This window comes from Lycorma delicatula, chromosome 6 (genome assembly GCF_047948215.1).
Source record: "Lycorma delicatula isolate Av1 chromosome 6, ASM4794821v1, whole genome shotgun sequence".
Classification (NCBI taxonomy): Eukaryota; Metazoa; Arthropoda; class Insecta; order Hemiptera; family Fulgoridae; genus Lycorma; species Lycorma delicatula.
Window position 1 is genome coordinate 18,259,188 of NC_134460.1, and position 15,614 is coordinate 18,274,801.

At 29.7% G+C, this 15,614-nt stretch overlaps 1 protein-coding gene across 5 annotated transcripts in view; it reads right to left on the minus strand.

Moving 5' to 3' along the window:
* The window catches only part of LOC142326686 (FAD synthase-like), a 49,510-nt gene that overhangs the window by 18,975 nt on the left and 14,921 nt on the right, over positions 1-15,614 (minus strand). For 4 of the 5 annotated variants that reach the window (XR_012756841.1, XM_075369308.1, XM_075369307.1 and 1 more), the window contains exons 3-6: positions 13,952-14,912; positions 8,908-9,113; positions 7,691-7,832; positions 2,274-2,395 (exon numbers count right to left, since the gene is read on the minus strand). Coding sequence is in view for 3 of the 5 variants with exons in the window: in XM_075369308.1 (XP_075225423.1) it covers positions 2,274-2,395; positions 7,691-7,832; positions 8,908-9,113; positions 13,952-14,824 (1,343 nt within the window). In the remaining 2 variants the exon portion in view is untranslated. Of the gene's footprint in view, positions 1-2,273; positions 2,396-7,690; positions 7,833-8,907; positions 9,114-13,951; positions 14,913-15,614 lie in introns of those variants that run through there. The other variant, XM_075369305.1, reaches the window with a different exon arrangement.

Here is a 15,614-nt window from a genome sequence, read left to right on the forward strand (position 1 = left end):
AAGAAATAGCTGAAGAACTAGCCTCTATAAACCCAAGAAAAAAACACCAATGGTGGAATGAAGAATGTGACAAAGCATTCAAAGACCAACACCGGGCTTGGATCAACCACCAAACCCAGAAAACTGAAGAATCTAACCATGAATTCACCAAACAAAGGAAAATAACTCAGAAAATTATAAGAGGAACCAAACGACAAGCCCAAAAAAACTTGATTCAGCAAATAGAAAAAAGTTCCAAGAAAACTAACTCCCGAGACTATTATAAAATTTTTGGTCAGGCTCTTCAAAGATATGAAACATCCACCCTTATGCTGAGAGGAAAAAAAGGAAATATAGCCCACACCAATAAAGAAAATGCTGAAATTTTGGCAGAAACTTTCAATAGACTCCTCAACTGTGATGACTCCCTAGAGCTTTTTGAGATTGACACTGAAACTCCAGTTAAAACTTCACCGGTAAATATCAACCCGCCAACAATTCAAGAAGTTCTTGCAGTCTTAAATGAAATAAAAAACTACAAAGCAAGCGGAGAAGACCAGCTTTTCGCAGAACTCTGGAAACACTCATCAGTTTATTCAGTCAAAACTTCTCTACATCTATGCCTCGTGAAAATATGGAACGAAGAAAAACTTCAAGAACACTGGACCATAGCCCTCATTCATCCATTACATAAAAAAGGGGGATAAAACTAATCCGGAAAACTACAGAGGCATATCTCTCCTGGATTGCACATACAAAGTTCTGTCAAGAATCATATACAACCGATGCAAAGACCAACTTGAACTGGAACTTGGGGAATACCAAGGGGGATTTAGGCCATGGAGAGGTTGCCCGGAGCAAATAATATCCCTAAAGCTTATGATGGACTTATATAAAAGACGGAAAAAACAACTAATAATCACCTTTGTCGACTTTTAAAGGGCCTATGATTGTATACACCGACCATCCATGCTGAATATTCTAAGAAACCTGGGCCTTCACCCTAAACATGATAAAATTAACTTTAAACCAATACCCAGTCCAGAGTGAAATTCAGAGGTGAACTCTCTCAACCCTTCTACATAAAAACTGGATTGAGGCAAGGAGGCCTCTCACCACTCTTTTTTAACTGCGCCCTCGAATTTGTCATGAGAAAATGGTATGAAATAAATCCCAAAAATATAAAAATGGGTACTAAGAAAAACTCCATCACACTAAATTGCCTAGGATTTGCAGATGACCTCGCTCTTTTAGCAAGTAATATTCAAGAAGCCAAAACACAAATCATGAGCCTTCAAAACCTAGCACAAAAGATAGGGCTTCATATCTCTTTCGAAAAAACTGAACTAATGGCCATAGATCCTCTGGTAATAGAGCAAATTATGGTAAACAATCATAAAATTAAAATAGTAAAACAATTTAAATATCTAGGGGAAATAATAACTTATAATTTAAATGAAAAAGTGACATGGCAAAACAGGACAAATAAAATGATTAAATCCCAAAAATTAACTTGGTCAACATATAACAAAAAATGCCTTTCTGCTAAAACAAAACTTAAACATTATAAAACTGTAGTTCAGCCAGAAGTCACCTACGGAAGCGGGACCCTTTTCAAAATCATAGAGCCTGTTACTGATACTATGCGGAAAAAAAGAATCTCTTTCTTCGGTCATCTCATAAGGACACCGCAAACAAGACTGTCAAGAAATATCATTGAAAAGCTCTGGTTCCAAAAGCTAGAAGTAGGATGGATCAAAGAAATTAGAGAAGATATGAAAGAATTGGGAATTTCCCTGACTAACCTACAGAATAATACTGGAAAAATTACAAAGCTAAAAGACAAAAGCATTAGATTTAAACAAAAGACAGACAAACGACAAAATACAACGAAGAGGGTGTTTATGGATGAAGAAAAGAAAGCAAGATCTGAACGGATGAAGAAATACTGGGCAGCTCGGAAGAGTAAAATAACACTTTTTTTTCAGAAAAGATCCAACTAAAATTGACTTAAGTGGTCCCATGTTGGCCGTAAAAGCATAATAATAATAATAATAATAATAATAATAATAAAGCATAAATTAACCCAAAACAAAAACAATAAGAAAAAACTTATTTTGAAAATTTTATTAAAAAATAATTTTCTGAACTGATGAAAATATTAGAGGAGATTTATTTTTAATGATAGAGGCAAAATAATTACACTTTTTCAAGTAACATAATTTTTAAAATGCAATTATAAAAAAGCAATATCTTCTAATCCTAAGAAATGACTGAATATAACTTATACGAACCCTTGATCATAAAGACAGCAGTAAGGAATGTTAAATGTGCTTAAAAATTTCCAAACATCACTATAATTCCACTCTAAGAGAGGATTTATTCTCATCATTTTAGGCCAACTTTCATCTGTCACCTGAAAAATTGTAATTAAAATTTTAATACTGCTCTTATTTAAAAAATTAAATTGCTAAGCATAAAAATTACGTTACTTGCACCATATAATTTACTTTATAGAGTATGAGGTTTTTAACACATCCACTATTGTCCTGTTTGTCTTAAATAACTCCTAGTTGTGAGGGCCACATATGTCTTACAGATCTGGGTTGCTAGAGTATCTAATTATATTACCTACAAAGTTTCTTTCAAACTGTGAAAAAACAATCTAAGTACAGCAACTACCAAGGAATACAAGTGCGAATAGTTTACAAATAATGTGAACCATTCTTTGAATGAACCTAAATTGTTAATTTTGAATGATGAAGCATTGAATTAACTCAGCCTAGCAACTGCCTAATCATAATCTACCTTCTAATTAAAATAAGCTTTGTTCTACTTACAAATCATTTTTCTTGTGATGATTTTATTTATTAAGGTACTCGAGTATCATTCAAATATAAACTGGAATTTTGCCACGTGGAATGAAAAAGAGCAGTGAACATGGGAGCAATTGGCCAGCTACACTGGTAGGTCACATTCCCATGTCAGTAGCAGAATGTCTGAGCAGGAGGTACCATCACCCATTGTACAATGAATTATAATCTGATTTATTGTAAATAAAGGCATCAAATCCTCTGTAATTCTGACTAGACTCCAGGCACAGTTCAGAAATGCTACCCTATCAAAAACTCAAGCTTTTGATCGGGCCAAGATTTCAAAGTGGTTATGATGTAAAGAAGAACGAGTAACAAATGTTGTCTGCAGACTAGCATCAATGATGACAACATTCAGGCTGTTTGTGAGCTTGTGGAAAGTGACTGTTGCATAATAGTCTTTGAAATTGCATCAGAGGTGGGCATTAGTGTTGGGAAGGTGTATAACAATACTGTTAAATATTTTTGGACATAACAAAGTGTCAGTTAGAAGATATGTTCCATATCTCACTGAGGCAGAGGGAGATGTCTGGAAAGACATCTGTCGGTGAATTTAGAATCACTTTGAGGAAGGAGAAACATTTTTGGACCGTATTGAGACTTGTGACAAAATGTGGGTCCACTACTACACCCCAGAAAGCAAGAGAACAAGTTTGGAGTAGCAGAAACGTGAGGAGGGGGCATCGATTAAAGCCAAGAAATGCCAATCAGCTGGAAAAGTTCTGGTAACTCTCAAAAGGTGTGCTGCTGATTGAGTTCCTACGTGAATGAAGGGCAGTAAATACGGCTATTATTGCCAGTTGTTGGATGACATCAGGGCTGTTTATCACAACAAACGATGCCAGCAACCGATTGGCAACATCCTCCTTGTTCGTGGCAATGCATGACTGCATACATAAACTGACTTGAGATAAACTTGTTAAAATCCATTTAATACCTTATAAACACCCACCATACAATCCAGATTTCTCATTGTGTGATCTTTTAAGTTTGGTTTGCTGAAAGAAGCTTTAGGAGGAGAAAGATTTGAAAACAACACCACAGTCAAGCATTATGTGTGCAATTGGTTGTTGGGGCAGCCATCTTTTTTTTTTGATATGGGGATCCGGCTGTGTAAACAAATTATGGTATGAATGATAATCATATGTAACAGATTACATATGAATGATCCTTGTACTTCCTTTTGAAGTATAATTTAGTCAGGAAGTGGAAATGACTAATCTTAGCCACGTTTATGAACTTCTCCACATGTAAACAATCTAGTTACATAATAATGAGCAGCAGGATTATAAATGGATGGAGGATTAATTACCTTTATGTACTACCAATCTTCTAATATTGATATCAGCTAGGGAACATGTCCATAATAATCCCACCCAAGCCCAGAACTAAAACCTGAGTCTAAAAAGAAAAATTAATTATATATGTATCACTTTCATCAACATAACTTATCTTTGGAACAGTCTATGAGTCTGTTGAAACGCTACAGGAGGGATTCATTTACAAAAAAAATACAACATTAAACATAACTGGTTTTCTCATTTGGTGTATCATTTGAAGCTGATTGGTTGTTTAGAATTCATTATTCCTTTTCACCCAGAATTGCTTTCTAAAAGATCTGTGACAATGACCCAATATTATTCAAGAGGAAAAGTTCTTGAGGCCCACTGAAGTGCCTCTTAGATAGAATTTTTCTGTAGTTCTTACAATACAGTAGTACTATATTACTGGATAACTGTCAGCCTTACATGTGGTCCCCCCCTTTTTTTTTAACTAAAAAAAACCTTTTGTATTTTTGGGTATGAACCTTAAAAAAAATTCAATACAAAAAGAGAATAGTATTTTAATTATGTCCAGTCAATTAAGTAATTATTTTAGTTGAGAAATATATGAAAATATTTCCCACCACCTACTTCATTGTTCTGCTCAATTTAAAAAAAAAAAAAATCTTACAGGATTTTAAATGAAGATCAGTAATATAGAACCAGTTTTTAAAAACGCAATTGAGCGTTGAGGTATGCCACCTACCATACCTCATTTTATGACATTTTGAATGAAAGAGGAAAGAAGGTATTTGAAAAATTTAATATTTTTAATTATGGTGTTTCTATAATATATAATTGCTGAAATTATTCAGATAGTTATCGAATTAAAAATATGTATTTAAGTCTAGATATGCTATGTTTGGCTAATATTATAATCATTGATACTGTTGTATGAGGAGTATTTGAACAATTTGTGCAAAGTCAAGTGATGGATAGTCAATCTCAGTTAGAAAAAATTTAGTTTCTTTTTTAAGTTTCAGTTATGAAATTATTTAAGAATTTGCTTATTATTAAAAAACTTGCACATATTTAATCTTTTTTTTTTAATAAATTTACATCTTATAGATTTACTAATATAGATAGAGCCCATCTGAAATATGTTTTACTTTGCTTTTGTATATGTACAGCCTCATCATCATTTATTTGTATTTGGTGAAGCTTGTTACAAAGTAGCATATAAAACAAAATAAAAATATTTTTATTATTTTATAAAATTAAAGAATTATTCAGTCACATAAGAATAATTTTTTATTTCAGATGTGAAATTTCTGCTAGGAGCATTGTCAAGTGTCAGTCAGATTAATTCATAATTCTGTAGGTGGCAGTCATTTTTAGCCGATCTAGTATGATTTGTGAAAAATAAATGAAAGAGAATTTCATGAGATGATCAAACATTATTTTTTGAAAGGTACAATGCAAAGGAAAGTTTAATTGGATAAATATTATGATGAATCAGCTTCATTGATTAAAATAATTTACAAGTGGTTTGGTTATTTTGGGAATATCATTTTTTTGGTCATATTACCAAAAACAACTGTGGACCTTCTGGACACACTATTGACATTTTAACTGGAAAGAATATTGAAAAAAATTGATATGGTGATGGAGAATAGAACATTTTAAGCGCATGAGATTGCTAAGATAAGTGTTTTGAATGAACAGGTGCTTATACAGAGTATTTCTAAATTAGTTATATAAAAGTAACCTTTAATAATGAAAACAGTAAATAACTTACAGAAATTTTTGAAACGCCATTAAATAGAGTATATCTTTAAGTTTCATTCCTGCCCTAACACTGTCAGTTCCCAATGTTCTCACTAGATAGCACACACGACTAATTCAGTCGCATGAACATCAGTCACATGTAGTCATATACTGGTGAAGAGTGTGCTCAGTGTTGTTTATGGTTTCATGAATCCAAATCGGCTATTACCATTTGGATACAATTCATGACTAAATATTGCAAGCAACCACCTCAAAGATAGTCTGTTATTGTATGGTGTAATCATTTTATTGAAACAGATTGTATATAATAAGCATGCCAGGTCTGGGTAAACTGTCAGTTTCTGAAGTAGCAATCAAGCAAGTGCGGCATACATTCATTTGTAGACCGGGTAAATCAATGGGACACATCAGCTAAGAATTGAATATTCCTAGGGTTACAATATGGAAGGTATTGTGTAATCAAGTCATTTAAACTCTACAAATTATAATGATGCAAATTTTGAGTGAACATTATAAAGAAAAAGAACTGAGTTTTGTCTAAACATGTTAATCAAAACTGATGAGACTGAATATAATTATCTTAATAAAATTGTTCAGTGAAGAAGCAACCTTCCATACAAGCAGTAAAGTGTTTGGATATGAGGTGAGTGGAAATCCACGTTACACATCGAACATGTACAGGACTTGGCTAAGGTAAATGTTTTTGTGCTGTAAACTTTCACAAAATTTACAGTCCTTTATTCTTTGCCAAGTCAAGTGTAATTGGCATATCATACCTGAACATGCTTGAACATTATCTAATGTCACAATTGCAACAGAATTCATTTTCCAGCAAGATGGTGCGCTATCACATTATCATTGTACAGTTGCATATCTCAAAAGCAAAGTGCTGACTTGGATTGGACATGATGGAACAATTTCCTGGCCACCATTACTGTGTTTGTATGTGTTCATTATGGACTTGATGTACAGTGCTCTGCATTAACATCTTTTAAGCCATTCATTGTCTTCTTGTGTTCAATGTTAGAATACTCTAGGTGGTGTTCCAAAATATTGGTTGGACCAAATCTACATTAAGGTCGACCACTGTAAAGCCATTACATTTTTTTGTCCTCCAGGCCAGATAGATTTTAATTCCTTTTTGAACCGTGAAAGATGCTGGAGCTATAATATTACTATTTGCTATGTAAATGGTAATATTACCACACTATCAATGCTAATAGTAAATAATATTATTCTACTATAATGTTGTACATTATTACAATTTTCATAAATATTAATTAAAATTTGAAATTTCTATTTTTTCCTCTTTAAAAAAAATTGATAAAATAGCGTAAAGTTCTTTGTAAGATTAGCATTTGTAATTCATGTATATTTCTCTTACAAAATTATGTTCGATAAAGTTTTAATTTGTGTTGCATATGTAATCAAGACAGACTAGATAGTTAATCAAAATTTTTCATCATTTTCTAGAATTTTCTAAACCCTACTTCATGATAATTCAGACCACTCATCTGTTCAAAGATTTCACTACTTGTAATCATCTACCTAATTTTACAGCAGTGTTTGGTTAGTGGCTGAGTTTATGTTTTCAATTTCATTAGCAGTGAGTCGATGCAATTCATTGTGGACCTGCAATTTATTCAATTGCAGTTCCACAATTTGCTCAAATATGAAGCAGAGTATCACAATTTTTATTATTTTAAGCAATACTATATTGTAATACACTGCATAATTAATAATATATACATCAATAGTAATTTCAACAACAAACAATTCAAAACATACCTGAAAATATATTAAATTTTCAGAGAATGGATCAGTTTTACGAGTTCCCATAAATCCAGCTTTCCATTCTGAGTGCTGAGCAAGAAGTGTTGATAACGCTGTTTTAATAGGACCTGGTGTTATAGTAAGAGATAATTTATACCTGTTATAAAACAATCAAAAATACATTAAAATATACAAACACTTCATCACAATAAATACAATAAAATATTAAATACATTATTTTAAAACTATATTTTATACTTAACAAACAATTTAATTTAGATCTTCAATAACTGAAAATACATTGTTTTTGTTGAAACTTATTTAGAAATACTTCAAGAAAACCTATTAAGATCACTCAAAGGTTTCTTTGAACAAGTGCAGGTAAGGTGAATCAACAATTATTAATTACACTGAACCATTTTTAAATTACACAAGAACCATCGATACAAATGGTTCTTGAAGTTTTCTATTACCTATTTTATTTATTTCTATTTATTTAAACATTTAACAAAATTCACAAAATTCATACTTTATATGGATGTTAATGAGATGATGAAGTATATGTATGTAAACTATTATAATTTAAAAATCTGTTTTTTAGGCATTTATATATACTACCAGAAGCTAATCATTATCAACTATTCTCAAGTTATAGTGGAAAATTACTTAAATATTTAATTAAATAAAATTAATCAGAGAATGTATGATTACAAATATATTATTCATAATAATAAATGTGTTATTACTTATAATAATACATTTATTAAAATCAAAATTTGACAATACAGTTTTCATTAATAAACATTTAATAGATAAAAGTAATAAATAATGTAATTACTGTGCAAAAAGCCAGCTAAGCATTAAGTTCAATCAATAAATAAAAATTAATCCATAGATTAAATAAATCGCAAACTAACAGAAGGAATAAGATGTTTAAACAATCATAAAGGGGAAATGAACTGACTGCTGACCAAGTAGGAAGCAGCCAGTGTATTTTAGGTGTAATATATGTTTACTTTCCTATAAATCTAAAGAAATAGAATAACAGTATTAATGTATAACAATAAAACTGTTATCATACTTATAATAATATACAATAATAACAAATTACTTTTTTTAATACACGTAACATATAATTAAAGTACAATCAAAAAATAAATTTGACAAGAATAAACTGAAAAATATTTTATTTTAAAAATAAGTAAATAGTAAAATTAAAAATAAATAAATACCTTTTAACTGATTCTTGAATAAATGATTCAATTTCAGGAAATGGATCTGAATTTCTAAAATATACAGCATGAATTGAAGGAAGAGTTTTAAATAAATGTTGCCAAACTGCTGTCACTAAATGTAGCAATACAGTACAATCCTTACCACCATTGAAATTAATAAATAAAGATTCCTTAGGATATTTTGTTAAAGCGTCTTCGACGATCTAAAATTGAAGAACAAAATGAATGTATATTTTTATTATTTGACAATTTGGCCAAATGCTTAATGTAATTTTACAATGGGGTTCTTCACCCTGTTAGATTGAACAAAGTATGTGTAATGATTTTTCATAAAAGTGACTTTTCCATTTCAAAAGTGTAGTTTTTGGTGGGAAGAGGTGCAATAGAGGGCAAAGTTTCAAAATTACCAGTTGCTAAAATATTCCACTCATGACACAACCTATTTGTGACATTACCACGAGATATACTTTCAGTCTATCTCCCACCAGTTACGTGTAAAGATATTTCATCCTATGTTTTATTCTATCAAGTCTAATGTTTGTCACAATGACTGTTTTCAAACTGTGTACAGCATCCGGAAAATAATAAAATATATATTAGTAAAATCTTGGCATATAATAAATACATAATTCTACACTGGTTTTTGATAAACATGTAAAAAACATTTTTAAAAAGCTAAAGTTTTTTTATGATCTCTTGATCTCAAAAATATAATTGTCTCAAAATTAAAATTTGTTTCAGATACAATTACTATATTTCCCCCCCTTAAATATGTTGCAATAGACCATATAATGACCACAAAACCAAAAACTATTTTACTTTCAAATTTTAATCTGCAAAAATAAATTATTATTCAAATAATAAAAAGAAATTTGACAATGAAATAAATAAGGTTGATACTAAAATATTAAACTCATAATTTCCAAGCTATTACAACAGTGAAAACGTTACATATTTTAGAACAAACTTTAATTATTTTGTAGCTTTTTTTTATTTATTATTATTATTACTAAGAAATTAAAGTAATATTATCCTTAGAATCTAACTTACAGGACTTCCTAAAGTATACAACCAGTGATAATTAAAATAAAATTAGAATTTCAATAATTAATTTTAATTTTCTGCAGCTGCATATTAAAAATAAAATTACAATAAATGCAAATAAGTCTATATTCTAGTTTTCTAATAATTACTGTTTAACCCTACACAAACGCACACATTTTAAAAACATAATTTAAATCAAAATAATTTCTTAAGCCTACATTATATAAGGAAAATAATCAATAAAAGTTGCATAAATTAGAATATTATTAGATGTGCAGAAAATAAAAAAACTAATGAATCTTAAATATTAACAGATTTAAAAATTAATCACTTTTTACAACAAAAAGATTAAAACTACCACAGTACAAATGATATTGATCTCTTTAATTTTTTAAATAACTAACAGCTGGTCTCCACCCACCTTACTGAATGCAGGCCACCTGCTTTAGTTGTTATAAAATAATCAATACAGTCATAATGAAGGTATACAAACAACTTCTGGTTACAGGATTAACGTGCATTACTACCATCAACTCAAATTACTAATTATTAAGAGTTCTATTGTTTATTGTATAAAATTAACATTTTAAAAAAATATGAAAAATAATTTTTCACTAAATTAAAATTCCTTCCTATAAATTTTTATGAAAAAGTTCATTTAAGACCTGTTCTTGAGGTAGTGCAATTTCAAAGTATAATATATTTATTAAGAAAATTACTTACTGTTAAAGCATATTTAAGAATAGAATTTAAACAAAATTTTCCAATTTTGCTCTTTATTAAGACCCAATTTCACAGATTTCACAGGTCAACAAAAAAAATAATTTGAACCGAGATAAAAGTAGATGACTTAGAATGTATTTTTTATGCTGAATCTTAAAATGAAATCAGTTTTTCTTCATCACCCTCAGATTTTTAGTTATGACATTTTAAAATATTGAAGAACACTTTAAAATATTGTCTTAAATAACAGAATGCAAAAATAATAATTACAATTAAAATTCCTACCTTTATTTTGCAGACATTTATGTTTCTTAATTTCTTTTTTCTTATTTTCATTTTGTGTTCAGTGAAGTCTTTTCTCGTTTTATCATCCAGCAGTAGTCACTCATTATAGACTCATCCCCTCTGCCTTCATAACATTGTTCCATCTGAAATATATCTTGGTGAAACTTTTCTCCTTGTTTGTCGCTGATGTCACCCAAGTTTAAAGGGAAAAAGTCCAAATGAGAATGTAAAAAATGGATTTTCAATACATTCTGCAGCCTAAATTTTTGTAGTTCACTAAGAGTTCATTTATAGGCTGATCATCATTTTCAGCTTTTTGTTTCCAACAAAACCAGTAACGACATCTTTGATTTACTTCCAAAGCTGCTAGTTCTTTAAGTTTACTGTCAAATATACTTTCACAGATTAATTTTGTTATTTGTGGCCTGATGAATATTACCTCTTTTAATTTGGCTTCACTTAATTATGAAAAAACCTCAGCTAAATATTTAAAGCCATCTCCATCTTTATCTAATGCTTTTACAAAATTCTTCATCAGACCTATGAAGAGATATTACTTTACACCTTATGTGTAGAGGTGGTATAATAATACAATCTGCTTCAACAAGGGGAATATGAACACAAGAAACACATATATTTTATAAAGCCACTCTGGAGACCGAGAAGAAGCCCTATCACTTTCAGGTCAGCAATGATTCGCCGTGAGTTTTGTACACTTAGTAGATTCTAAAATTTTTGACATACTTTCATATGTTTCTATCATTCCTACAGCATGTGCTACCGGTATAGAAGAAAACTTATTAAAGTTATGCAACAACACTGTCTTTAAACTTCTCTTTGATGAGTCTATAAATAAACGCTGATCATGAATAACATATTCAACATCCAGTTCAGACATTAGCCCCCCTCTAACAGCATGGCAGGAACAAATTAAACCATCTCTTCTAAAGCATTTCAGTAAATTTTCATTTCAATTTCTATATACTGAAATTTTAGTATTCTTATATAATAAATTCCATTCTTTAGACGTGAACCTAGGAGTTCTGCATGTTGTTTCGACAAAATACAAGTTACAAATTAGGTTGCTCAGTTCTGCTTGTGTGATGAGGTGAGGTTCAGTATCAGATTCTTCTGGAATGTAATTAATATCTATTGACTTTGAGGATTCATTGGTTAGGCCTTGCAGGGAATCAGAAATTTCATTCCAAGAAGTTGGAGCAATTTGAATCAGTAAATTAACACCATGAAGCGCTAGTCTCACAGCTGAACGAACATTTGGATATGCAATACTGCTTTTATTGTTTGGATTGAATCCAATAACATTTGTTAACCATAATAGCAGTCATCATAATGGTTAGCAGGCTCTCGCCAAATCATAGGTACGCCAAAAGGCAAATACTTTTTCTTTCTCTTAACCAAGTAGCACTTGATGCACACTACATGTGGAGCCCAGGAATTATCTTGGTTTTCCAAGGGACAGTCAAAATAATGTTAGTAAGCAGTTTTCAGCAGATTTGATACTGGTTTTCATTGAATTTCCATGGTGTATTCTTTTTTACAGAATTTTTACAAGCACAATTTTTATATATTGTAAAATTCAAAATGTTTTAATGAATGAAAATAAACTGAAATATTACAGAAATAATTAATTAATTAAGTTTTAATTTATAAATACTTAATTACTTAAAATCGTTTCACCATGGACACAGACAACTTAACAAATCTTGATGTTCAATAAAATAATACCAAAAGTTGTTCTGTCATAAAAAGATTTTCATTAAATTTACAGCATCAATTATGAAACAATCTTTATAATATGTGTATGATAAAACCATTACCACAACTAAAGAACACAGCAAATCATATAAAGAGCTGAACTCATACTGAAGAAAATTTCATCACGTTGAATTAGTCATTACTTGATTCATTGACATGTTTATACCATGTCTAGCTTGACATGAAATGACATCATTTGACTGTTATGTATCAAATATAGGTCTACAGCATGCATCACAATATAAATCAGGTGTGAATAAGCAAACATACAGATATACTAACTTATTATATTGTTTGTTCCACAAATGATGGAATAAATAATTTTAAGGGGTTGTAACTTAAAAAAAATGTTATGTGATGGGTTATTTCAGAATACATATTCAGATTTAGCATATAAAATACTATACAGAACATCTACTCCCTTTTCAGTTCCACATTTTATATTGACCAGTATTATTAACATTATTATGGTAGATACATATATAATTTTTATTAACATATCAATGGAAAATGGTTCTGAAGGAAAGAAGTATCTCTATTAAATTGCTAGCAGTCTTGCATTTCTGTTAGAAAAAAGGTCTACAGCTCTTCAGTAAACAACTGTATTTCATAATTGTGTGAAGCAACTACTATTTCTTAACAATAGCTGGAATCTACAAATGTTCAATGGAAAATGCTTCTTGCTTCACAGTCCTTTTTATATCCTACTCTCAACTGAAATTTAGTAGGAAGTATTATAATAGTATTGTAAAAATGCATAGTTTAATGGAAAAGTAACTTCTTTTACTAAGCCCCAAAATTGCAATTTTAAAACTGAAACTAAATTATCATTTAAAAATGTATGGAAAGTAAAGCTGCACATCACAATACAGGTGAAAAATGGTGTACTTTTAATTAATTTGCAGAAAATTTGAAATTCCAACAAATTTTCTTTAATACACAGACACTCAAGAATATGCAAATAAGAACAAAATTTTAACAAAGATTTAATTTAACAGTTTGAGAGTTACATCTTAAAAATTTAAAAAAGAAAAAACATCAGATTAATTTCTAATTTTAATATGTTATAAAAATCTTCTACCTAAAGACATTTTTATATTTAAAAGAAATGCTTCTTATTTTACTGTTGGGTTGTTAAGTACAAAATTTATTCAACATCTTAATCATTACAGAATTAATTTTTTATTCATAAAAATAATAAATGATTTATTACCTTTACTGATGTTTGAAGGGTGGCTGTGAATATATCATTTTTCTTGTCAGGAGATTCAATCAATTTGTAAATATCATCAGCAGCATTAACAATAATGGGATCAACCAGATCATCCGGAGGAAGAAGAGACTTCAAAAACTCCTCAGAATTCTTGACTTGTTCTTCATCAGTTGCTTCCATTGTCAATTTAGTTTGAAAAATAGGGTTGTTCATGACTGGATATGAACCGAACACAACAAGATCTTTAAATTTTTTCACCGCATTATTTAAAGCATGAACAACGTTAACTTCATCACATTTAAGATATAAAACTTTATTATAAAATTTAGTAGAATTATTACGAAAAAATAATTTTGTTATTTCTTTAAAACATAATTTTGTAAGTTGTGGTACTCCTGGGAGAATAATTACATTTGACACTTTAACAACAGGAAATTTACCCCATGATTTAAAAGCATCATCATTTTTAGTCGACAGGAAAATTATTTCACTCATTTTTGGAACAAATGCAATTCGTAATTGTGGATTGGTTTCAATGTCACTTACAACACCCCCACAATAATCCTTATAATACCTGACCATTTTATCATTTAATATAAGTCTATCATTAAATGCTCTCGCGACTCCTTCATAAGTAACATCATCATGCGTTAAACCAACACCACCTGTTGTTATAACGTATGTAAATCGTTTTGATAAGATTTTTACTTCAGATGCTATATCATGGATAGAGTCTGATATCATTGATATTTTACCTACTTTTATACCTAATGAATAAAACTCTTTGCATAAAAAACTAGAATTCATATCTACAACTTGACCTTTCAGTATTTCATCTCCTATTATTATGATTCCAACTGATAATTCTTCCATATTGTTTTTCAACTCATGAACAAAATAATGATAATAATTAAAGTCAATAAAATACAATGTTCATGGGAATAATGTCTAACTTCTAACTCTGTTTAACAAAAATAATAAAATAAAGTACCAATTCATATATATTATCATAACTAATCAGTAGAGAATTAAAAGAATTTTATTTAAATTTATCTGGTGCCTGCTGCCAAATTGAAAATAAGGATATCAATTTCTTTAACTTAGAAAAAATAAAAAATTAATAAGACTTTCTAACAATTTTTACTTTATGCCATTTGTTTCATTAATGGAATAATAAATGTTTTTAATTTCTGAAGCAGTCTGTAAGACAAGGTTTTTATTCATCGCATCAACCATTTATAATAAGTGCAATTTTGTAATTCGTTTGTTTATTATTATTTGCGTTCATATATATATATATATATATATGATGTAAGAACATATACATAATTTATATAAAAATGTGATAATTATCCGTTTAATTACAAGAACATCACGTGAGAACCAACAGATTGATTGCATTCAGATTTTCACGATACATTTGTGTTATCTCAGGGGAAAATTTTAAGCTAGATCAGAAGTTCCAGCCTACTTGGGGATTAAGATATTCATTAAAGAAACAAAAATTAATCCTTTATTTCATTATATTTCTGTCACCAAGGTAACAGAAATATAATGAAATAAAATGACTTAATTTTTTTAAATTTAATGAATATCTGTAAAATATTTAATATTTTCACAACCTAAGGATAACATACACATCAAGGGTCCAGGGGGCAGAGCC